This window comes from Camelus dromedarius, chromosome 1 (genome assembly GCF_036321535.1).
Source record: "Camelus dromedarius isolate mCamDro1 chromosome 1, mCamDro1.pat, whole genome shotgun sequence".
NCBI lineage: Eukaryota > Metazoa > Chordata > Mammalia > Artiodactyla > Camelidae > Camelus > Camelus dromedarius.
The window spans coordinates 94220095-94245894 of record NC_087436.1 but is presented as its reverse complement, the minus strand read 5'-3'; the positions used below and the strand labels follow the sequence as shown (position 1 = coordinate 94245894).

Genomic DNA, 25800 nt, shown 5'->3' with positions numbered 1-25800 from the left:
TGTTTTTTGAGCCAATTGATTTTTGTGCAGAAGCTGCTTCACATGTAAAATGGGGATAATAATATAATAATTCTTATTTCCCATATTGTGAAGGTCGAATGAAAAGCTGTCCAAGAACGCTGTGCTTAGCTTGTAACAGTGTTTCTTCAATTTGACTGTGCTTATGAGTCATTCTGGTGCTTTAAAAATAATTTCTCTGGTTCTTCCCAGAACAACTGAATGAGAATGTCCCCATAAGGGACTGAGGAGAACATTTTAAACAACCTCCCAGGGTAATTTTGATGATGATCAAGTTTGGGGATCACTGACGTTACCCCCTGGACCTCCATCAATTTCTCTGTAAATTGAGAATAATGATATTTTCTAGGACTAATGGTACATCACAGCACTGTGGGGTGAGTAGCAATCCAGTAGATAAACACCAAGTGCTTCCTTAATACCTTAGTCATGAGTGGCATTGTGAACCCAGGTGATCCTCATCCATATATTGGGCACTTGACTTTGAGATAGATTAGAATTCCTCAGCTTTATATTCCCTGTGCAAAGTCTAGTATAGTGCCCAGCACATAGTCAGAGTGCAGTAATATTGGAAGAATGAGCACATTATTATTGAGAATTCAGATCAATGGAACTTCAGATGACTGATCCACAGACCATATAGGAGACTGGCCAAGACTGGCCACCAGTGCTATTCCAATTTAGGAGAGGCCCAGACTTAGATGGGAATGGCCCAGAGAATGGGATTAATCCCCAATAAAAGGTATCTTCCAATGTCTTACCCCTCTTTGTATATAGTTTTTGTTTTTTTGTGAAACTTTCTCCTCATTCAATCACAACTGGCTTGGAGGAAAGAATGAGATTGGAAGCACATTCATATAAATGTGGAAATGGTAAAAAGGGCTTTACCTTCCAAGGATATTCAGGTTTCAGCGGAGCTCTGAGCCTCTAGAGAAAGGGCTATTCCAATGGGGGGGGGGATGCTCTGTAGGGAGGGGACTTCCCATCACCCTGATGTCCCCCGTGTGGGCGGGTACCTTCGTAGAGCTGCCCTTGAAGGGGGCCTGCTGTGCCTGCTGCACCAGCTGGTTGGAAAGCCTGCGTGTCAGACTTTGTTGCAGGGCATCCTGAGCAGGGATGGCAACTGCTGCTGAGAGATTGGGGCGCTACTTCCTCTGCCATCTCCCTGTGGGGAGGGTTCCCCTGAGCTTGGCCTCTTCATGATTCCAGATCAAGAATTGTGCTGTAGGGGTCTTATCAGATACTTCGGAACTACTGTCTGTCTTCAAAATGAGGAACCCAGAAAACTCAGTTCTGTGCACAAGTAGCAGAGATGAGTCATAGTTGAGAAGATACTGGAATTCAGCCAGGAGAGTATCATTTAAAGGAGAAGACGTTGTAACAGACTTGGTATGTGATAGAGAAAGGAAGCCCTTTATCTCATTCTGTGCCCCACAATGCAAAAGGAGGGGGCAGAGTTTACCTACTGATAGTTGACTCTATGATAGTAAAGTTTCCTGGGATCTTATTTTAGAAAAACAGTGCACACGCACTCCTTGGGCCAGTCTAGTAAAGCTTCCTGGGAGATGGAACACTGAAGAATTCACAGGGAAGTTTTCAAATTTAATCTTACTAGGTAAGCACTTTGGGGTTAAAAAACCCAAAGGGAGCATTCTGACGGATGTCTACACAGGATATGTGAGTGCTGCAAGCTAGGGGTGTAATGGACAAGTGAAAATGTTGTTAGAGGAGGACAGAATGAGGTGAGAGGATTGTCTTCTGGCGCATTCCAGTTCACTTTGGGATTATGGACTTAAGAAGTTGGCTAATGCTGATGTCCTGGGTTTTTTTTTGGAGACTTACTACTGTTTCTTGAAAGTAATTTCAGGTGGGCTTGTACCGCTAAGCCAAGACTAGGAGAGGCTAGTACATGAAGATGCCTAGAGAGTCATCTCCTGAGAAGACAGATTTATATGAAGAGGTACTGATCAGAAAAAAAGAGGGTTGGTGATGCTTGGAAACAGAAAACAAGCAAGTCTGAGAATGGTACCTTGGCAGTGCCCATCCATGCATTGTCAATGAACAGAGAATCTTGGCTAATAGACTTCCTGTATTTTGATCCCATTCACAGGACCATATAGAGGAAGTGAGCCTTAGGCTAAAGCATGTCCTTGACCTTTCTGTAGTCAATGACAAAAGGAAAGATGCTCCCATAAATCCTAATAGTGGCCCACCATCTCTATTACACAAGAAACCTCTTTTTCTTGGATCTTAGTTCCCCCAGGAATTTTATAGCATACTGAGCAGGGTGGTCTGGGCACAATCTACATCACTGAAATATTCCAAGGTTTTACTCCTTTGTTTGTTTTTTTAACTGGGGTGGTATCTGAAAGATCTGTGAGGAGTTCCAGACTAAGTAAGGAGGGACTTAAAGACCCAGTGAGACCTGCTCTTCCCACAGATGAGGTGACGGTGGTGGTGGTGGTGGGGTCCTGGACAGGTTCAGGGTCATTTCAGCAGTCAGGGGCCCATCCTGACCCCAGCTAGGTCTCCCATGTCATACTTTCTTGAAAGTGACTACAGTATCTGGTGATACTAACAAATGCTGTTTCTTTCCAGGAGGAGACTACAGAATGTGTTTATATTTTCTTTTACAAAGAATCATGAAATACTTTTACAGCTCTTTTTTTGTTGTTGTTACAGAAGCAGTGTATGTTCATGAAGGAAATTTGTAAACCATAGATAAGCACACACACAAAAATCTACAGTTGTACCAGAGCATTGCTAACATCTTGGGTTAGTTTCTTTTTTTTTTTCATTTATTTTTGATAATTTTTTAAAACATTTTTTATTGAGTATAGTCATTTTACAGTGTTGTGTCAAATTCCAGTGTAGAGCACAATTTTTCAGTTATACATGAACATACATATATTCATTGTCACATTTTTTTCACTGTGAGCTACCACAAGATCTTGTATATATGTCCCTGTGCTACACAGTATAATCTTGTTTATCTATTCTACATATGCCTGTCAGTATCTACAAATTTTGAAATCCCAGTCTGTCCCTTCCCACCCCCTACCCCCTTGGTAACCACAAGTTTGTATTCTATGTCTATGAGTCTGTTTCTGTTTTGTATTTATGTTCTTTTTTTTTAGATCCCACATATAAGCGATCTCATATGGTATTTTTCTTTCTCTTTCTGGTTTATTTCACTTAGAATGACATTCTCCAGGAACATCCACATTGCTGCAAATGGCATTATGTTGTTGGTTTTTATGGCTGAATAGTATTCCATTGTGTAAATATACCACAACTTCTTTATCAGTCATCTGTTGATGGACATTTAGGCTGTTTCCATGTCTTGGCTATTGTAAATAGTGCTGCTATGAACATTGGGGTGCAGATGACTTTTTGAAGTAGGGCTCCTTCTGGATATATGCCCAGGAGCGGGATTCCTCGGTCATCTGGTAAGTCTATTCCTAGTCTTTTGAGGAATCTACAGGTTAGTTTCATACTCTGCTCTCTATTTTTATTGAAAAATCAGGATCATAAGGCACATACTGTTTTGAACTTGCTTTTTTTCATATACATTTTTTACATTATTAATATTTTTTTCTGAAATAATAAGGAATTCAATGAAAAGAGAGGGGTGTGTGTGAGTGTTTCTCCTTTGAAAAATTTTCCTTTGTGGCAAGTTGTCTTGTATTTAAAAACTTAAGACAAATGAGAGCAAAAATGAATGGCAATGGCAAGTCAATTCCGTGGAGTGTTTTCTGAAAGTCCCTGCTGCTGGAAACAGATTTAGGTTTAGGCCTCCTGGTTTCAAACATGTTGAGAATAGCCACATGGAGGTGTGAGAGTTGGCATAAAGGATGAACATCAAATTCCAGGGAGGGGCTGTGGCTCACCTAGAGGGAGCCACAAGTTACCCGGCCCAGACCAGATGGTTGTCCAGTGCCTGTTTCCCTGCCAAGACCTGTACAAGTTGCTCCACCATGGACATCTGGTCAGTGGTTTCTGTCCTTTTAATGTTGTGGGGATGCTTTTACAAGGCCTGAGAACCTCTCTCCTCAGTATGGACCTTTGGGAGGCAAATGAGTGATGTGGCCAACGGCTGTTATTTTTTGTCCAGGAAAGCCATGAGGATGCCTTAGAGAACTGAGGGATTTTCTGGGATCTAAATGGCACTACCCATTGGGCCTCTCTGCCACCTTGGCCACCTAGTTGTCCTGCTGCCAAGGTGTGTAAATGGGCTGGGTGTTTCCTCCAATCAGTCTCTGAAAACTGCCTAAGGCACAAAGTATTTGCAAGTTCTGTTGGTCACAAATCAGGCCCGTGGACTCTAAATAGGACTGGAACATGTCCCCAGGAAAAGAGGTGCAGATTCTGTTTCTGTCTTGTGTATATCTAAGATGCTTGCGACTGAACACAGCCTTGACATCAGACACCTGCTGGGATCCCTTGTGCTTCATTTGGCTGATGCACCCAGACTGAGGGTTTTTTTTTTTAAGTGTGCATGCCTCTGGGTCAAGGTGGTGGGTGGGGAAGGAAGGACAAGCAAGGCAAGGTACAAGGAGAAGCCTGGGAGTGGGGAAAGGTCATCCTTGGCAGGAACATTGCACCATCTGCCCCTCTTCCCTATTAACATCTCTCAAATCAGCTTGTGACATCGGAGCTTTCATGGAAACATGGACTGTCAGTACTGGAGGGGCCCTAAGAGCCCACTGAGTTCAATGCCTAATTTTACAGATGAGGAAATTGAAGTCCGGAGAGGCTAATGCTTGAGCAAGTCACAGTTAGTGGTAGAGCCAGGATTCGAGCCTGACTCGCAGTGCAGGGTGCTGGCCACTGCAAACTGCCTCTGTGTAAACATAGTGAGAAATACAGGACAGTACAATACAGTACAGCACAATATAATACAATGAGAAAAAGGCTAAACCGCCACACTGACTCTTCATTTATTTTTAGTATTATATTTTCAGATTTATCCACAGCTGAGGAGGGATTGCTTAGTCCTCTACCAAAGAGATTTAAAATCAGGCAGCTCAAACCGGCAGACCTTGTTTTATTATGCTCCGCTTGACTACAGTTCTCTTGATTGATTGACTTTACAAATGGAAGTTTTGTGGCAACTTCATCAAGCAAGTCTATTGGAGCTATTTTTCCAACAGCAACTGCTCACTTCTTGTCTCTGTGTCACATTTTGGTAATTCTCACAATATTTAAAACTTCTAAATTACTATCATATTTGTTACGGTGATCTGGGGTCAGTGATCTTTGGTGCTGTGATTGTAATTGTTTTGGGGCACCATGAACTGTGCCCACATAAGACAGTGAACTTGACTGTTGAAATGACAACAAAGGATTTAGGATTTAGAATATCACATAAACTTTGTTGATAAAGAAGTGGCAGGGTTTGAGAGCACTGACTCCAATTTTGAAAGAAGTTCTACTGTGGGTAACATGCTATCAAACAGCATTGCATGTTACAGAGAAATCATTCAGGAAAGGAAGAGTCAATAGATGTGGCTAACTTCCTCTTTGTCTTATTTTAAAAAACTGCCACCACCCCAGCCTTCAGGAACCACCACCCTACTCAGTCAACAGCCATCGACATTGAGGCTCCACCAGCAAAAAGTTTATGACTCAATGAGGGCTTAGATGACGGTTAATATCTTTTAGCAATAAAATACTTTTTAATTGAGGTATGTACAGTATTTTTAGACATAATGCTGTGACACAATAGACTACAGTATGGTAACATAACTTTTATATCCACTGGGAAACCAAAAAAATCATGTGACTCACTTTATTGCAATATTCGCTCTGCTGTGGTGGTCTGGACCCTGAACCCTCACTATCTTGGAGGTTTGCCTGAAAAGTCTACTGATAAAGGAAAAATTAAATGAGAAAAACATCATGGAGTGTGGTACAGTATGCTATAGTCTGTATACAAAAAAAGAGTGATTGTGTGTGTTATGATAATTACACATATGCGTTTGTGCATATACATTTGTGAATACTTGTCATAATGTGATCGCTTTGGGAAAATGCATGAGAAACTTAATACAGTGGTTGCCTTGGGGAAAATGGCCTGGGGCCCTGGAGGGCAGGCATGGGAAGGAGACATATTTTTCACTTTTGTACTTTTTGAATTTTACTGTAGGCATGTATTAACTATTCAAATAAGGGAGAAAAAGAATGCTTACTAGGAGTTTCTGGAAGTCCTCATGGAGGAGGTGGCATTTGAGCTGGGCTCTGGGACAGGTAGAATTTACCAGGAAGCGTCAGAGCAGGGAAGATCACATTTCAGGAGATGAGAACAGCACACTTAAGATTGCTGAGGCTGGAAAGGCAGGGAGAGTTTGGTGGATGCTACATAGTCCCGAGAGATTTCAGCAATGGCTAGCTGAACTGCAGACAAGGAAGAGGACAAAAGTAATGAGAGAGACGGCTGGAAGGAGGTTATTTTATACTTATTTGGCCCCAGTATCCCTTTCCAATGTCATCTTCCACCGATGCTCCAGCCCCCAAAGCCAGCTCTCTACCTCCACATACTTGCCCCACATGCACACCTGGGCACCACCCACTTCCTCTGAATGCCGTCCACCAATCCCATTTTCTTTCCCGTTCCAAGGCATATTTCAAATGTCACTCCTTTCTGCCCCTCCTACCCTACCCTCCTTGAAGATTTAAGCACTCTGCCCTTAGAGTTCTCTTGGCATTTTGCATTTACCTTTATTATAGCACTTACCCATTTAAATTTTATTTTTTTCTGGGTTGAAGCTCAATGTGAGGTCATTTGTATGCAGATGGTTGCTTCTTTTCTTTCTAATTTAGGATTTTATTCTCTAAGATATGTGGGGCCTAATTATGAAGTATGGCCATCCTGTTCGGCCTCTGCATGGCCATCGCATTATCTCTCCTCATGAAGTCATTTCTTCTATCAAGAATGACAACAAAAAAGTGAGGCTCATAGGCATTATTAATTAAGTAGAAAAAATTTTATTTAAAAAACCTCTAGATCTAGTCTAAACTATCTTAAATTGTCCTTATTGTCTTCTGTCCCCATCAGGCTCTTTAAAAGTAGGCCTAGTTTAAAGCCAATTAAAGGCAGATATCTTGTTATGTTTTCCAGACTTCTGTGGATTTGGAACTTAATGTTAACAGAATATTATGTATGCATAAGCAATGAATTAAACAGTTTAAAAAAGAATTTTGCTCTGGAGTATCCTGATAGTTTCAGGGTCATTATGAACTTGTTTCTCCCAGTTTCTGTTAAGTCCTTGATCAGAGGTTGAGCATCTGCGGAGAGAGTTAATCCAACTACTATGTGTTACATCTGCAATATAATCAATACAGAAAGCATATACATCAGTATTCCAAAAGAAAATTTTAAACACTTAAGAAAGTCTGTACAAACTTGGGTTCTTAGGTTATTGCACTTTGTTCCTTTTCTCTCTTAGAAATCTTAGGGAGTAACTGTTGTGCCTTTGTACAGTTTTGTCTGTAGAGGGGCATGTATACGTTGTGCTGGAAATTCACAGCAAGCCTGGTTTTGTCCATCACTGAACAGATAGATACCTTTCCTCTGCCTGGACTCAGGCCATTCTGGCTATTCTGGGTGTTCAAGGGCATCAGACCAGGCTTGTACACTTATTTTTCTAAGTAAATGAGATTATGAATTGTTCAATTGCTTTCTTTTTCAGTTACTAATATGTCACGGATACTCTTCCTGTGTGATACATACAGGGCTGATTTAATCCTTTTTTAAAAAATTGAAATAGAGTTGACATACAATATTATGTTAGTTTCAGCTATACTACATAATGATTTAACATTTGCATACACTGTGAAATATTCACTGTGTGATGTCTGATAACCGTCTGTCCCTATACAAAGTTATTATAATATTGTTGCCCATAGTCCTTATGCTCTATATTACATTCCTGTGACTTATTTATTTTATACCTAGAGGTTTGCATCTCTTAATCCCCTTCACTTATTTCATCCCACCTCCAACCTAATTCAGTTTAATGGTGTATCGGATTCCACTGTATGGATATGGCAGAATTAATTTAACCACTGCCTCTTTTTTTTTACATTTTAAAAATTGAAGTATAGTCAGTTTACAATGTGTTGATTTCTAATGTACTGCGTAATGTTTCGTCATACATATACATACATATATTCATTTTCACATTTCTTCATTACAGGTTACTGTAAGATATTGATTGTAGTTGATGGACCTTTCAGTTACTCTCAGTTCTATTTTTGCTGTTGTGAATAATGCCACAATGAAAATTCTTGCACATATGTCTTGACTACTTGTGTAGGTACAAGACAATGTGTTTGAAGAATTGGAATTGCTGGGTTAAAAGGTAATGCATTTAAATTTTTGATTGCTACTAGCAGGGACATACCAAGGACAGGATGGTAGAGGGGTCCACCCCAGGTACAGGCAATAAGAGGTGCATCATCTGCTGAGAATTTTAAGACAATAATCAAACCAATGTGGGTCTGCTTTTTATTTTCCCCATGTGCTGGCAGTGATACAGTTAGTGCGAGTGCTTAGTGGCGTGTGTGGATTCCATTAGAGTTGACTTAGGGCAGATTTTGATTCCCACCCCTATGACACAACATATTCCTGATTCCTGCTTATGATTCCTAAGCAGTAGAGTAGAATTAGAGAATGTTAGCATAATGATTATAGAGATAATGAAACAGAACTTGATTTACTTCAGTTCTGTTATCCTATGTTAGTTTTTGTTGTTTTATGTTCAAACTTAAAACAGTAAAGCAGAGCTCAGATTGCAAGGTGTAATATTTTTGACTGATAATTGCAAGTTTTAGTTCATACCTGAAGTATTTTACTGCACTGGAATAACACTGGAATAATACTTTTAAAATTGAAATTTATTTTTCTTGTAAATTGTTCCTTGTTTATTTTAAAGCTAAAGAATGAGCCAAGGAAATAATGATTGTTCCCGACTCTTACACATTGTTACTAAAACTAATTTTGCCATATAGATGAAGGAGGTTGAAAAATGATCAGCTCCAGGCGTCAAAAACACTAAATGTGCTGCTGGGTTCTGTTAAACTGCCTTCTACAAAGATTGCACACTTCTGTACATTTTTCCATGGTGCGTGAGAGTGTCTGCTTAAGGGAGAAATCTTTCAAATGTTGTTAGAAACCAGGCCTGTAGTAAGAAAGAAATCACCCACCAGCTGAAAAATATCTTTCCAGATCTCCCTCCTCATTTCCTGCCTTTATTTTAGGATTGTGTCTTAGTCTATTTGAGCTGCTGTAACAAAATGCCACAGGCAAGGTAGCTTATAAACAATAGAAATTTACTTCTCACAGACCTGGAGGTTGGGGAGTCCAAGATGACGGCTCGTGCAGATTCAGTGTCTAGTGAGGACTTGCTTCCTGATTCTGGGAGCGTGCCTTCTCACTGTGTCCTCATACGGTGGAAGGGGCAGGGCAAAACTGCGGAGCTCTCTGGGGCTCTTGCATAAGGGTACTAATTTCATTCACGAGGGCTCTGCCCTCCTGACCTACTGACCTCCCAAAGGCTCCCACCTCCTAATACTGTCACCTTGGGGTTAGGTTTCAACATATGAATTTTAGGGGCACACAAATATCAGATCGTAGCAGATTGCTTAGTTTCACCAAGGCTGCGCAGTAGGTAGGTTTCTCCCAAACAAGAGACAGTGGGAGTGGAGATAAGAGACAGCACTATAAGTGGGCTTGCTTGTCCTTTTGGGCAAGTTACTTTACTTTTCTGTGTCTCACTTTCCCTAGCTGTAGAATGAGACAACGGTGGTACTGAGCACGTGGTGGTGTTGTAATGATTAATGGACTAATTTTCACAAAGCACTTCAAACGGAATCTGACCAATGGTAAATACTATGTGAGTGTTAATTGTTACTCTTACCTACTTAGGGTCAGGCTCTCTGCTAGGCATGGCAGATAGAATCTTTTCAATTGCCTTAAAAATTCTACGATCTATGCATCATTATGCACATTTTGCAGTTCTGGTTATGTGACTTGCCCAAGCTTAGGCTGCTAGTCAGCCATGGTGATGAGACACTAACCAAGACCCTGACTTCACGATCTGGGGTCTGTGCAAACGATGGAGTATCAGCAATTTTATACTTTTTTCTCTATCTTTTTCATTTTTAGATTTTTTTTTTTTAAGGTACAGGGATTGTACCCAGGACCTCATGCAGACTAAGCATGTGCTCTACCATGAGCTATATCCCTCCCCCGAGTAATGTTATACTTTGAACCTGAAACTAAATCACTTCACTCTCTGCAGTGCTCTGGGCTAAATATTCAGAACAAAATACTTTGACTTCTTTTATAGTTGAGCAATTTGTAAATTAATGGTTGACCCTAATTCTAGAGAATATTGGAAGGCTTAATGATTGCCCCTAAAGAGAGATGATCGATCTCTCGAAGGAAGTTAATGAGAAAGAGAAGATCTGCTTGAAAAAGAGTTTTATATTAAATCTGGGAGTTATCTTTTGAGTAAAAATCCATCAATATGGAATATCTATCTAAGCTATCTATGTAAGTTTGCATTTAAAAATTAAGGAAATTAAGTATGGGATATAAAATTAGACATTATATATATTTGAAAAAATCCTGTGTAGATGGAAAGAGTGCTGACTCAGTGACCAGTTTCAGGGCCCCCAGTAGAAGAAACCACCACTCTCTGGGCCCTGGTTTCCTCATGGGGAAAATGAGTGGGTTGAACTAGATGACCTTTCAGGTATCTAATCATGCTAAGTTTCTTTCCACAATCAGGGGACATACTATTTCACATTTCTTTAGGGGTTGCTCAATGGTGGGGGAGTAGCAGGAATTTGGGGGAATTCCCAGAACTCATGGATACAAAATATGTAAAGAAAAATTGCTATATATTTATTTTACCAAGAGAGGACTAATATCCTTAATCTCTAAAAAGATTTTAAAAAATCATTAAGAAATGATGACCACCTTGGTAGAAAAGTAGATAAAGTAGATGACTTAGAAAAGAAAAAATATAAGTGGTTAATAACAGATTATTTTGATTTTCACTAGTTGTAAATGAAATACAAATGAAAGCAGATTAAACTGGCAAATGTTATACCCAATGATAATAGTCTGATGAAATACACACTCTCATACACTGCATATGGAACACAAATTCACCTGACTTTTTTCACCCTTCTTGTTCCAGTAATTGCACTATTTACACTACAGAAATAATTGTGTATTTGTACAAATTTATTAAAAATTTTTTTTCTGTATATATATTTTTATTGAAGTATAGTCAGTTTACAACGTTGTATCAGTTTCTGGTGTACAGCACAATGCTTCAATCATACATGAACATACATATATTCTTTTCATATTCTTCACCATAAGTTACTACAAGATATTGAATATAGTTTCCTGTGCCATAAAGCATGAACTTGTTTATTGGATTTTGTGAGAATCTTCCTGTATTTCAAAGCAAGAGACACTCTGCCAGAGTTCAGTAGGTTTTCTGTGTGATTCAGTGGGTTTGTAGATGTAATTCTTGGTGTATTTGTAGGAGAGGGCAAGCTGTGAGTCTTTCTAATCTGCCATCTTGGCACCTCCCCACATAAATTTATTTTTTAAATGTTCACTCAGTGTTATAGTAAAAATTAGAAATGACTGTCCAATAATAGGCAGTTGATTAAATAAATAATGTTACATTCATATAATGAAATATGATAGTCATTAAAATTATGTTTGAAGACTCAATGATATAAGAAATATTTAGGATGTAAATGTTAAATTAAAAAAGCAAGATGGCAAACTATATACAAAGTATTACATTAGTTTTGAAAAAAAATGACACACTGAAAAAACGAAACAGGAAAAGGTACACTAATATCTCACAGCTTTTGGTTGTTGGTGGTAGTTGGTTTTCTTCTTGAGGGCCTTTAGGTAGTCTGGTATTTTTGAGAAGTTCCGTAACCTGTATGAACTACTTTTTATAATCAGAAAAAAAAAGTATGTAGAAATGATCCAGAGAAAATGAGAGAAGTTAGCCAGAATGAGGAAGCCATCTTCAGTCTGACTGCATCAGCGAATAGGAAAGGAAACGCTGTTCACCGCTAATGGTTTGAAGACGTGTATTGAATGATGGTGGTGGTTCCGGTGTGGGGGATGGGCAAACCCTGGGATGGGATGGTTTTCTTCATCATGGATGGTACTTTAAAGCTGGGAGGTATCTTGGGCTTGGTGGAGGTCAACCAGGTATCAGGCAGATTTCATATTTTCACAGTCAGAAAAGATCAGACAGAGCTACTTTAAGTCTAAGGGGGAAACGTAAAATCTGAAAGTAGAAACTCTCCACTGCCCCCTCACTTTTTCAGACAAAAACGATCCCAAGGCAGAAGGTCTTCTTCATTCTCAGGGTTTCTTTGATTTGTGATCTGGCTTTGTGTGGGTAATCCATTTTCACTCTTGGGTTTCTTTTCTCTTCTTTTTAAGTTATTTTCATTATTACTTTTTGCGCTTTTGCGAAGAGCTAATTCTGCAGAATTGGGGCAAGGAGGGCCGAGGGAGGGTAACGAACGTTTATACCGTTAGGAAGTTCAGGTAATCTCAAAGTAACTTTAAGAGTATCTTTTGGGTAGAATGTTTTCTAGACGTGGCCTTTACTTCCCAGGGACAGATGGTGATGTCTTATTGAGATGCTGTTAGAACTTGTACTTGAAGCTCAAGGCTTTCTTTCATGACTTGGCTGGGGATCCTCACCCAGGACTGTGACTTTTCCTCCTCCATCGCCCTTCCACTAAGACACAGACTCTCAGCCTCTGCACTGCCTACCTTTACATCACTTGTTATTTGCTGCACCAACATTTCTTCAAGTCACTGTAGTATAAAGTATACTTTTTATTTTTTAGTGATACTTTTCTGCATTTTCTCTATAACTAAAGATGAGAATGATACTACAGCTTGGACAAAATGCTATAGAAAACAAAAGATCCCACCCTTTAAAACTTTCATCATGAAACAGTTGAAACATACATAAAAGTAGTGAGAAGAGACTAATATACCTGCCACATACCATCATTCACCTTCAACGTTCTCAATATTTCCCCAATTTTATTTCATCCGTCATCCTTACTTCTTGTTTTTTTCTTTTCTGGAATAATCTGAAATAAATCCCAGGCATCATATTCATTTCACCTGTCAAATAAGAAGGACTTTAAAAGTGTATATGACCACAATATGATGATTGCCTAACAAAATTAGCAATAGTTCCTTAATGTTATCAAACATCCAGGTTGTATTCAATCTTTGAGTATCTAAAATACACACACACACACACACACACACACACACACACACACACACACACACACATATATATATGACTTTAAAAACTCTCTCATGAGCAAGAAAAAGAGAGATGGACTTAGAACATTTGTTAGAGGAGGCATCGTTACTCAGCTCAGCTTGTCTTCTTTCCAAGTTAGAGCTTTAAAAAGGAAACAGAAGCCAGAGACAGTGCTTTCAGGAATTTTAAACAAATTCAGCTGTTCAGATGTAGAACATTTTTGTCTGTGGACACTGATGGGGGCTCATAGAAATTCTCTATTGCCTCAAGGGGCCTCAGGTCAACCTTTTCTTTCCCTTCCAACCACACTTAAGAAACAACACAAAGTACTTCATAACTGCACACATAACACATGCTTCTAGAAATACTTTAATGTGCACAGAAACAAGGAGAAGAAAATGAGAATCAGCTACCATCCTAGGACCATAGTGAATTCACCTTGACATGTTGGTATATATTGATCGAGACTTCATATCTCTGGAATCATACCGTGCATATTTTGAAACCTGCTTTTTTCTTGTTCAGCTCAGGGACCCTTTTCCTGTGTCAGTTCATGTCCTCGTGCCTTGACATTTTAAAGGGTATCAATTATAGGGATAAACTAATTAGTTTAACCACTTGTTCTTGAATGATTTTTTTTTGTCATCATAAACAGTGTAGGCAAGAACATGTGTGTAACTAAATATTTCATGTCAAAGTTCATGGGAGAAGAAGTCTCTTTGCTGCCATCCGTCTTCCTTTCCCACTCATTCTCATCCCTTGCAATGTGACCACAGCCCCCTTGGCTCTCCTGAAATCTCTCTGGCTTGGCAGCAGATACTCCAGTCTGAAATACCACACTCTCCTCTCCTCTCACATCTCCTCCAGTGTTTCCGGCAACAAATTTTGGAGCCAAACCCAAGCTTGCCTAACCCCATGGTCTGTGTTCTCCTTCCTACGCTGAGTTGCCTCTTTTTTACATAGCAAAGGTTGTCAAACTTTTTATGTAAACGGCCACGTAGTAAATATTTTAGACTCTGTGGGCCATTAAGTCTCTCTTGCAACTTTGAGTTGTAGCAAGAAAGCAGCCATAAATGAAAGAGCTGTGTTCCAATAAGATGTTACTTATGGACACTTAAATTTGAATTTTATATAATATTCACATGTCATGAAATATTATTCTTTTGATTTTTTTAACCATTACAAATCTAAAAACCATTTTTAATTCATGGGCCATGCAAAAAACAGGTGGTGGGTTTTGACTGCAGGTGAGCCATAGTTTGCCAGCCTTGCCTCATAGGATCCTTATATCCTAGAATGGTTAGATATGCACATATTTGCCTCTTTGCTTTTTCTTTCCTTGAACAATTCAGCTTGGACCCCAAACATGTATGCCCAAACACGTTGAGAGAGGTTGCGGTAACTACATTTCCCCATCACCTTAGTTTTGAGATGAGATTCTAGTGTCTTTTAATGGTGCTCTGGGCACTTGCCTGGCTGGCTAGCCTTGTTTTTGACTCTGAACTTAGACCAAATTGAGAACTCTATTGGTGTGGTGACAATCCAATTACTGTGCTCGTAGGATTGGAAGGAACATGTCAGGGCAGGGGACTGGAACAGGAGGGGAAGGTGCCAGGGTCCCTACTTGGCCTGGAGTCTGAGGGGCAGGGCTCAAAGAGGCCTCAGGGGTTGATGACATTCTGGTTTCATTCAACTATAATGGGATTAAATCAGCTTTAAGCTTAGGAATGCAAATACTGCTTAGAACCTTGACTCTGGAGAACATGTGGTGAGAGTTGCAAACCAGCATCTTAAAGGCAAACTTTCAGAATAAAATCCATTTGGAATACAGATGATCTGTGTATAAAAATAAACTGAATTTAAAAGTGATTTCCTTTTGTGATTTGCAGGGGGAATTTAATCATTATTTGTAGCAATTAGAAACTAGCTAAGGGGAATTACTGAAGTAGGGTGGGGTATTACTGAAGTAGGATTGAGAATTAGTGAAGTGAACCCTTGCAAGATGAAACTTAAGATAAAATACTCTTTGAGAAGATGTTCCCTAAGAAGGTGGTAGCCTTAATTTTTAAAAATACTTTTTTGCTGAAGTTTACATACAGAAAAGTGAACACGTTGTAGGTCTGCAAACTGATTAATTTTCACCAACTGAACACACTTGTGGAACTAACTTCTGAATTAAGACACAGGACACTTCTTGTAAATATTAAGAACTCCTTATTTGCAGAGGAGAATGGGAGTAGGGACCCAGCTAGAAGGGATGGCTAGAAACAGTGTCTCGAAACTGGGTTTGCTTAGGAAGCACAGTTTTATGTGAGATGCGTTGGATAGAACAATGAGAATGATGAGGTGTGGGTGCCACGTGGAGCTGTGCAGCTGTGGGGTCAGACTCTATTTGGGTCTAACTTTGCCTCCAGCAGTGTCTCCCTGTGTGACCGTAGGCAAGATTCTTCACTGGCCGACATCTCTGCAGTTGTGAGATGGTCCTCTCCATGAAGACAGCAGCCGTCCTGCTCACTGTTAGGCTCTCAGGACCTGATACAGTGCCTGCCATGCAGGAAGCTCAAAACAAATTTTTTTTAAATAAATAAAATAATCAATAAATAATACATACAGTCCTTAGAAGATGCTCAATAATGTAAATAAAAGTCACAAAATGACCCATCGATCAAGTAGTGCCACATTTGTGACTATATCCCCCAGGAAAATTGTTTCACGTAAAAATAACTTCTATACATGTGTATATGCACATATATTTTATGTATAAAGTAGCACTTGTTAATTATGGTGAATTACTGGAACTAACTCAATGGCTGCTCAAAGGACTCAAAACAGTGGGGAATGGCTGGGCAATTATGAATTGTTGAAACAATGGCAAGCTATTGAGCTAAAACCTGGCAAGCATGTAGACTATGTTGAAAATAAAAATTTTTCTAAATTGAAAAAAAAGTTTAAAAGATATACACAAGTGTATATTTATTAGAGAATGAAAAGTGAATAATATTTGGAGTAATAAAGTTGAGAGATGGCTATGCTTTTCCTCTATCAAGTGGCTTAAGATTGTTTTGAATTGATTCTCTTTCCCTGCAAGAGAAAGAAACGAAACGAAGCACCCAACCCCCCCAGCACCCCCCCAAGCCAGACGTGGAATCACTCATCAGAGCAGGGCCTGCTCTTGCTGTGGTGTCCTTGCTAGGCTGTGGAAGGGTTGCTGAGAGAAGGTGCGGGCAGGAGATGAATTGCTGAGAAATGTGATTTCCTAATCACCTAAGTGTGTTAGATTCGCAGCAGAAACAATTTTCTTAATGAATAAATTGGCTGCTGCCAGCACAGGTCCTTTGCCCAAAACTCTTTCCAGAAGGATGACATTTAGATGTATTCTCCGTAATTGATAGGCTGTCCCTGGCTGATGACTGCCATGGGTTCATATTTTTGAAAAAAAAAAAAATGAGGGTTTTATCAGCATTTTGAAGTAAGCCACCTCAGTCAAAGCCCAGATAACCTAAAATGTGTAATAATAATAATTAGAGTCATAATTTCATCTTAGTTTTATATTGTGCTCTGTCATTCTGGAGGGGCTTTCTCATAAGATAATCAAGAGAGTGTTCCCAAAAGTACAGCGTTTTGTCGGAGTACAGGCACACATTACTGCTGGGTGGTTGTCATTTCCATCTGGTGCTTACAAGCTCCCTGTGAGGAAGGTAGGGTAGTTCTCATTTCAGTTTCTCAAACAGGGGAGGAGCCCAGGAGGACCAGCCATTTCAGCAGAGTGGAGATGGCTATGGTAGAGGGCAGGGCTATCACAGCGACACAGAGGGGGCACCTGGTCCAGCAGTGAGTCAGGCCATCAAAGATGTTCAAGAGGAGGTTGGAGACGGTCGAAGTGGGTGACAGCAGGTCTTTCCAGGTAAATAGAGTAGCACAGAGTGTGTCTGAAGAGAGAGAGAGAATAAAGAGTGGGGGATCTGTTGGGATGAGATGGGATGAGAATTGAGGCTAAAATGAAATGGGGACTTCCTATGGGACAGCCCTCAGCTCTCCGGAAGGTGGAATGGACTAGGACACCTCATCTCTAAGCCCTCCCTCTTGCCTGCCTCTGTGCCTTTGCTGTGGATGACACCATTGCCTTTACAAGATGAAGTCTCCCTTCCCTCCCTTTCTCTCTGTGTGTGCACCCTGGGGGCCTGGGGAAGGCATCCTTTCTGTAAAAACGGTGGAAAGGGGAGAGAGAGAAGAGAAATCAAGTTATTGAGACCTGAGAGGTTCTGGGATTGAAGGTTCATTAATTCCAGTCTGATTTAAGTCCTAAAGGGTCACTCAGTGCATCGCTCACGATGCTATCTGAACTCACTCTTATAACGCCTCCGTATAGCAAAATACCACTGAAAACCCTCTTCTGTTTTTCCCCTAGAGGCTCTTTTAGGGAGAATCTCTCTCTTTAGGTGAAATTCCACTGAAATCAAGCCCATAAGCCTTCCACACACATTATGTGACCTATCATGGCCCCGCTGTGGGCACATGAGACACACCGTCTGAAGGTGATCTGTCCTGTCTATATAGGGTATTGCTCTAATCCAGACTGGAGCTCCTCCCCTGGCCCCCTTCTCCTAGCTCCATATTTAGCCATCTGCTGAAGACTGTGCATGTCATCAAGTTTCATCATCCGTCTTTGCTGCTATGGAGTAGTGCAGAGGTTTACGTTCTTGTATACATGGTGGCAGGCAATAAAGCTTTCTTCTTTGGCCTCAGTTTCAATAGAAACTAACTGAGAGAGTTAATCTTGACCAATCACTTTATGCTTTGGGAAACTGAGGCCTTGAGAACTGACACGATGTGCCTCTTAGGGCCACAGCTGGCTGGGAATGAAGGTCACTTGATTGAGTGGAGCCCTTTTCTCCAGTCTGAATCTTTGTAGCTCTCTGAGCAGCAAAATGCAGACACAAATTTCTTTGTCCATATCATATTCTTATTTTTATGCTACAAGAATATATTTTTTGCAGCCTATACGTATTGTAGTCATGGCTGGGTATAAGACACACAGAGCGCCCTTTGCCATAGAAACCTCTTTAATGCTACTTCAGATTCCTCACTTACAATTAATAATTGTTTATCATTATATTTAGTAATTACTATTTAACAGTGATATTAGTAATGAGGACTATTGTGTATTTTCTACCTGCTGACTATGTACTTACAGTATGTTTACTTTATGTACTATGCTAAGGATTTTATACATCTGAGCACACTTAATACTCTCAATAACTCTGTGTTATAGATATTATCACATCACATTTTACAGAGTGGGAGACTGAGACTTAGGGAGGTTAAGAAACTTCTAAGGTAGTCAGTTTGTCAGCCCAGATGCAATTCCAGATCTACCTGACTTTATAGTCTGTGTTCTTAACAGTTTTGCCCCAGTGACTTCCTTTTGTCAATATTTACTCAGGAAACTTGGCTTTACTCAATATCTTAGAAGAAATTTTTTTCATAACCGAAAGCCTGACTACATGCATGTTTTTCCTGCTACATTAGGGTCAAAATCAAACTTAAAACATGTCTTAATGGGTCTTAGGGCTGGACTAAGTAACAAAGGGTCACAAAAGCTTCATTTAAGTCATCTGTATGTAAAAGGAGCTGAAGTCTGAGACCCAAATGAGCACCCAAGGGGACCTTGTTCAAAGGTCTGGTGACAAAGAGGTGTCCAGGACCACTGTGTATGAGAGAGACTGGATGTGAGTCTTCAGAGAGACTCCAGGCAAATGTTTGACACCCCAACCCCTATGCTTGGACATTCAATATTTGGTATTTTAAATAAATAGTAAAATATGGTGCCTGCTCATAGACCCCATGTCCCAGGTTCTGTGCTGTTAGACTCTCCACATACTGAATTGTTACAGTAATTTCATCAAGAAGATGCATTTCTTATTTTTCCATTTTTATGAGGAAACCAAGGCTCAGAGAGGTTAAGTAACTTGACCAAGGCCACTCAGCTTATATGTGGTAAAAAAATGGATACATGAAAATCCTGTGAATTATTTATTTAACTCATTTGCAAAGGCTATTATGTCTAATTAAACAGACTGTGGGTTGACAAGGATAAAACTGTCTTGGAGGGGAATGTCCAGATTTAGAGGAGTGTTTTTTAAAAATTATGTTTTGAAGCAGACATATAGGTCTGTTTTACATTACTTTACATGTGACATGGCAGGAAGATTGCCAGTGGGGGAGGTTAAAAGCCCAGATTGTATTAATAACCTTTACTTTGAAATTTGGTCTGAAAGACATTTCCTTTGTCTGAAGCTGGGCTGGCCTTGTGATGACATCCCTTGGCAGACGGGGACACCAACTCCACGACTGATCTCATCAGTCTGGAGCTCTTCCACCTGCAGTGAATGAGAATTTACTTAACTCTTTCATGAAATTCAGATTTTGTCATGTTTATGTGGTTCTGTTTAAGTGACAAGCACTGAATATGGTTGCTTTTAAGCAAGTTATTTTGTTTAACCAGGAGCTTAGCAGAGTTCCTGATACATAGGTAGCTGTCCAGAAAAGAAATAATTTTATCCCCACAACATCTCTGAGAAGTAGTTCCTAAATTTGTAACAATCTTGCAGATTCGTAAACTGAGGCTTGGAGATCAAGCAATGTGCTCAAAGCCGTGTTGTTGTATAGGTGATGGAGTCTGATTTCAGATGCAGAAAATGCCAAGGACATTGCTCTTTCTGTTACACCTGTAGTCAGTTTTTTGAAAAAACCTCAAGGGAAAAACCACAGCAAATTTTTAGAGTTCTGGTGATTTCTTCTCTCTGACCTCAGCACATAAACCAAGGACTGGCTGATTAATCGATAAATGAGGGGAAGTGTTTATAGTATGTGTGGCTTGTCACACTGCTCTTTCTTGCCGTTCCCAAAGTGGCTGGGATCCACTAGAAACTGAAACAGCCAAGACCGCTGTCAGCCACGGTCCCCACTTCTTGGTGCAGAAGCTGACAGAGAGCTGTCTGAACACGTCTCATTCACACAGCAGGTTGCTGTTGAGGTCTTTTTCATGTTGCCACCAGAGCAGTCGCTGGTGTTTTTACCGCTAGGCTGACTTTAGAGATCAAATCAGCTTCTGCTTCTTGACTGGGTGGGGTTGTGGGTGTAAGTGCTGGGGTATAACAGGTCCAAGCTTTCACTGCCAGGATAAGGGTGAGTTAGACAAGTGGGGTCGGACGGCTCCACTGAGGAGGCCCCCCTGTTTAATCAGTTTCCCAATGATGAAGCTGCCCATCATCAAGAAAGGGAAAAAAGACTCAATTTCTCCCCTTCTCTTTCTGTTCCAGTTGAAGACTAGCCTTTGGAGGTTTCCAGAGTAGATCGTGCATCTCCTTTGGATGGACCGGGCAAAGTGACATTCTGCAAACTGCTGTCAGAGGTCCTGAGAACACAAGCCCATCTGGCTTTCATTCCCTGTGTTGAATGGCATTTGCCCCAGCAGCCCACTGAGGGCTCTTTCCCTCGGGATTCTGAACTGTAACTAGGAACCCAGGCTGAGAAGATGCTGAGTTCCATCAAGTGTGTGTTGGTGGGAGACTCTGCGGTGGGGAAAACCTCTCTGTTGGTGCGCTTCACCTCAGAGACCTTCCCGGAGGCCTACAGGCCCACGGTGTATGAGAATACAGGCGTGGACGTCTTCATGGATGGCATCCAGATCAGCCTGGGGCTCTGGGACACAGCCGGCAATGATGCCTTCAGGAGTATCCGGCCCTTGTCCTACCAGCAGGCGGACGTGGTGCTGATGTGCTACTCCGTGGCCAACCATAACTCCTTCCTGAACCTGAAAAACAAGTGGATCGGTGAAGTCAGGAGCAACCTGCCCTGCACCCCTGTGCTGGTGGTGGCCACCCAGACTGACCAGCGGGAGGTGGGGCCCCACAGGGCCTCCTGCGTCAATGCCATAGAAGGAAAGAGACTGGCCCAGGATGTGAGAGCTAAGGGCTACCTGGAGTGCTCAGCCCTCAGCAATCGGGGGGTACAGCAGGTATTTGAGTGTGCCGTCCGAACTGCTGTCAACCAAGCCAGGAGACGCAACAGAAGGAGGTTCTTCTCCATTAATGAATGCAAGATCCTCTAAACCCCAAAGACTTTACTCAACACTCGTTTCCTCTGCCCAAAGACTAACTGAGACAGGGAGAGCCCACAAGCCAGCAAGGATTGATACTCTTTCTGGATACAGCAGCGTTTCCTTCCTGAAAAGTGTTTCCTTTTGGATACAATTGATGAGACTTGGCTACTGGATGTTTTTACAAAATAAACTCTACAAATGGACTCTTTGCCCTTGCCAACTAGAAGATGCCTTGAGCAACTGTAATGAATACTCCATCTTCAACTAAAAAAACCAAAGCGGTCTCCATAATTTTGGACAATGAAGTGAGTTTTCCAAAGCATTCTGTATTTAAAGACATTTTATTTAAATAATAACTAAATGAATAGCTCTTGGATATAATTAGTTTTTACACTTGGAAAGTCTTCCTACCTACTCACAAACACCAGCTGATGTGTGAGTGAAATGAGCTTACTGGGCTGTGCCATGCCTGCAGTGGTACTGTTTTCACCTGAAGTAGTCATTTTGTTGAGACCACTTGCCTGCTAGATTTTACTAGGTAATCAAATTTTAAAACAACCGTCAACTGATTCTTGCAATTAATTTCCCACCCACTGTTTATTCAGAGTTGTATATAAAATACATTTCAATGCCGTAAGATACTTTGATACTGTCTAATGACTTTAAACAGCTGTCATATGTCTCTGTGATTATTTTTTTTAAAAGCATTTATTTATGGTATAGCCTTTCACCTAATGAACTCCAATTATGCACTAAATAGTCCTCTCTCATTCACCAAAACAGACTGAAGGAAACGTCTTCCAGGTAGAGAGCAGACTGCTCTAAGCGATGGCAGCAGAGCTTGGAGCAGACGCAAGGAAGTCTGACTTTCACTTTGGGGACCGTTGCACTTCGCCAGCGTCTTCTGACCCTGGGACTCCTAGCTTGTTGTAGGTCTTGTGAAAGACCAGACTCGGTTCTCTGTGACGGCAATTCAGCAGATTTGTTGTCTGAACTCTAACCTGAGCTGGCATGGCAACATAATTTATTAATTTTAGGATCTAATCAGAATCATTGGGAAGATATCTAGGTGTATATGTATCTGTGTTGGAAAAAAGGTGGAATTTGTAACTTTTACTAATTTCATGAATATGAAACACCTGAGCAGAAAAAATCACAAATTTCAAGCACAGGGAACAGGAAAACGGTATAGCAATTGCTTAGATAATAAAAAGTTATCAGGAGAAATACTGAGTAAATAGGAACACTGCCTACCCCCATTCTATCTAATAGCTTAAAAGCAATGGCATTGATCATGTTAAAGTTGAGAACAGAGGACTATGTCGCTTCAGAAATTGCAAAAGCTGGAACCCAGGTGTTTCGTTTACTCACCCAATCAAATAAAACCTAGAACCACTCTGAATCACGTTTATTAAAGCTCATGGTGGTTAGGGTGTAACACGCCATCACACACCAACGGTGAGCAGTTGGCGTAATGACCATGATTAGACTTTTGTTATGTGGTCGATTCTTTATAGCGCTAATCAATGTCAAAATCAAACGTGTGCTTGTCTCCACATTGCCTTCTCTTTCTCCTCTTTGCTCATCCACATCCAATAAAGGGGCTGGGACCTGGGTCTTCATCTCTGGGGCCCGGGTTCCTTCAGTTCCCTGGGGCTGACATAGCTACCTTCACCCTGACATCTCCAGCTCTCCAGGCCCACAGCTCATCCTCTCCTCAGTATCACCTGTGTGCCTTAATTTGCGAACTACCATATCCAGCTCTCCACGCTGGGCAGCCAGAGGGTTGGAGGGCTTCAAAGCTGGCCAGGCAGGTGAGGCGATGGGAGTTCATCTCCTCAGTATCCCTGTTGACCTTCCTCCTCTTCTCCATCAATCGCCAACGGTCTTAAAGAACACGTGCAGGTTTTCCTTCAGGGTCAGTCTTTAGGGTGGAGGGTATTTAACACAATAGCAGGAATCAATTTCTAATCATTACAACTAGCTTTCCCCAAGCTTTTCTTTCTTTCTTGTTGAATAGAGATTGGTTGACGTGGGTTGGGGGATAGGGGGCCAGGATCTGAAAATGGGAAGGCCTAGTTACCTGATTCTAAGAGAGGGGAGAGGAGGTGATTCCATGGCAGAAGTGGTATTACCAGGGAAGGCCAGAGAGGGCGAGGCCAGGTGACTTTGCCTTCACCTGGGCAGACACACAGGTGAGCCGTCTGCCTGTTGGCTGGAGCCAAGCTTAAACGCCCCCTCTGAGAACCCTCACACCTAAGAATAGGAATCCACGTGTAAACTCTCCCCAGTGATAGGAACTGGCATAAATTGAAGCCAGTCAGCATCTCTCTCCCTTATTAGACTACAGTTCTTGAAGGCAGAGCCACCTCCTGTTCATTTCAGTGTCCCCAGGGCCCAGCTCAGGGAAAGAAAGGCAGCTAAACAAAGTCGTGTTGAATTGAATTGGAGAGAAAGTCAAGAATTGGACGGATGTGCTGCAAAGCGGTTACAGGAAGGAAGCAGACCCTCACCAGCTGTGCAGGGGTAAGAAGTGAAAATAGGCCATTTTCTTGGAATCCATGCAGTTTATGCTCTACATGACTGTGTATTTCTTTCTCCTGCTTAGATGCAGGCATATGCTTCTTACACTTCAAAACTTGCAGTACCTTTTTTTGTGGACTATTGTATGTTGATTCTTAACCATCCCGCGTAGCAACATTAAATATGCTCTTGTTTACATTAAGGAGTTGGCTGAGTGGTTGAGTAATTCATCCTATTCTGTTCTACTTTATACTGACTATCTAAATACGGTGGCACAAGCTAGTGTGATGAAATTAGGCTGATAAGAAAGCAGAAAGCATCGCAATGGTTATAGTTTATTGAGGGCTTGGATGTGCCAGGCCCTGTGCTAAGCACTTGAGTGTGTGTGTGATCTCACCACGTGGTGTGTAGGTAGCCACACTGTGAGTACCATATTGCACAGGAAACTGAACGTTGACCGGCAAGTCCAAGGCCAGACAGCAGGTGAGTGGCTGCACCAGGAGTCTTGAGCGGGTCTGTTGGACTCCAAAGCTCTGCTCAAAACCACTGTGCCCCACTTCCTCCCAGAGCAGCCCAACCATGTGGTTTTGCCACATCCGATCTCATGTAACCTTGTAGGTCCCAACCCTACCAGTCAAGTGGCCTGTATTTTAAAAATTGCTTTTAATAAAATATTTCAATTCTTTGTCCATCCCCCCTTTTATTTTTCTTCCTAGCAATGAGAAAGGGACCTAAGTTACAGAGCACCGTCGTTTGCAAAGGTGTTTGCTCTAACCCTTGGCTTTTCAGTATAATTTCGTAGGTTGATTACATATGAATTGGCAGAGATGCAATACATCATGCTGTGATGCTTCGAAAAGCTTGGAAAATACTCTCTTTTTCTTATCTCACTACTTTTCCATCCCTCAGGTCTCAGGTATTTCCTTTGAATGAGGGAGTGACTGGGAGAGGAGAGCCTGGTTCTTTCTGTTTAAAGATCTGGTACTAGGGAAGGGCACTTCACCCATCATGGGATGGGATGGAAGGAGTCCCGCTTGCCACGCCTGTTGGGTTGTGATACCACAGAGGGGACTGGGCATCTGTGAGTGTTCATCCCCGAAGCCGAGAAGGCTCTCCTATGGATTGAGTCAGATCAGAACAACTCAAGGGTAGGTAGGGCCCTATTTCTCCTCAGTCTGTATCTCTTCTGATAAATGAAAGATGCATACACACTCTCCAAGATCTTCAGCAGTTTTTCAACAGAAAAGATAAAATAAACCACAGAAATCACTTGTGATGTAAAGTTCCTAAAGAGCACTCGAGTCACCCTAAAGTCCACATTAATTTTTGTGGTCGATTCTAAAATACATCCTGACATGGAACTTAACACTTAATGGACAGACATGATGAGGCAGTAAGAGTCCAGACAGCTGTGATCTGTTTTGGAGTCACAAAGTCTGGGTCATGTGTCTTTCAGCTTCAGTTTCCCTAACTTAAAACAGATACTAATTCCTGGGTTACTCTAAGAATTAGCACAATAATGATTGTGGAACTATTGTTCAAATGCTGGTGCCAGTATGGATTTTTTATGTGTCTATGCAGATACATAGGCTGAACATTCTGGATAAGATCAGAATATTCCAGAACTTGTCAGCAGTGAGCCACGAGATGGGAAACCTACACAGATGTAGGCGCCATTGGTAGCAACGTTCAACAGGGTACAGTGAGTAAAATGGCATGCGGTGGCAATAGCGACAAACTACATTTGAATGCCTCCTGCTTCTGGGTTTGTGCTGGGCACTTTACAGTCCTCCTCTCATTAAATCC

The 25800-nt window shown here is 41.2% G+C and overlaps 2 protein-coding genes across 10 annotated transcripts in view; both read left to right on the top strand.

The window, feature by feature from the left end:
- Window positions 1–24685, top strand: part of RHOH (ras homolog family member H) — a 37915-nt gene extending 13230 nt beyond the window's left edge. For 5 of the 7 annotated variants that reach the window (XM_031435570.2, XM_031435569.2, XM_010980374.3 and 2 more), the window contains one exon: window positions 20690–24196. In XM_031435570.2, coding sequence (XP_031291430.1) covers window positions 20905–21480 — 576 coding nt within the window. In that variant the 5' untranslated portion in view covers window positions 20690–20904 and the 3' untranslated portion in view covers window positions 21481–24196. Of the gene's footprint in view, window positions 1–8107; window positions 8382–20689 lie in introns of those variants that run through there. The other 2 variants (XR_010381555.1, XM_064487289.1) reach the window with 2 other exon arrangements.
- Window positions 21665–25800, top strand: part of CHRNA9 (cholinergic receptor nicotinic alpha 9 subunit) — a 75769-nt gene continuing 71633 nt past the window's right edge. Inside the window, exons 1-2 of one of the 3 annotated variants that reach the window (XM_064487261.1) lie at window positions 21760–21776; window positions 25576–25696. Coding sequence is in view for 1 of the 3 variants with exons in the window: in XM_064487263.1 (XP_064343333.1) it covers window positions 21717–21776 (60 nt within the window). In the remaining 2 variants the exon portion in view is untranslated. Of the gene's footprint in view, window positions 21777–25575; window positions 25697–25800 lie in introns of all 3 variants that reach the window. The other 2 variants (XM_064487263.1, XM_064487257.1) reach the window with 2 other exon arrangements.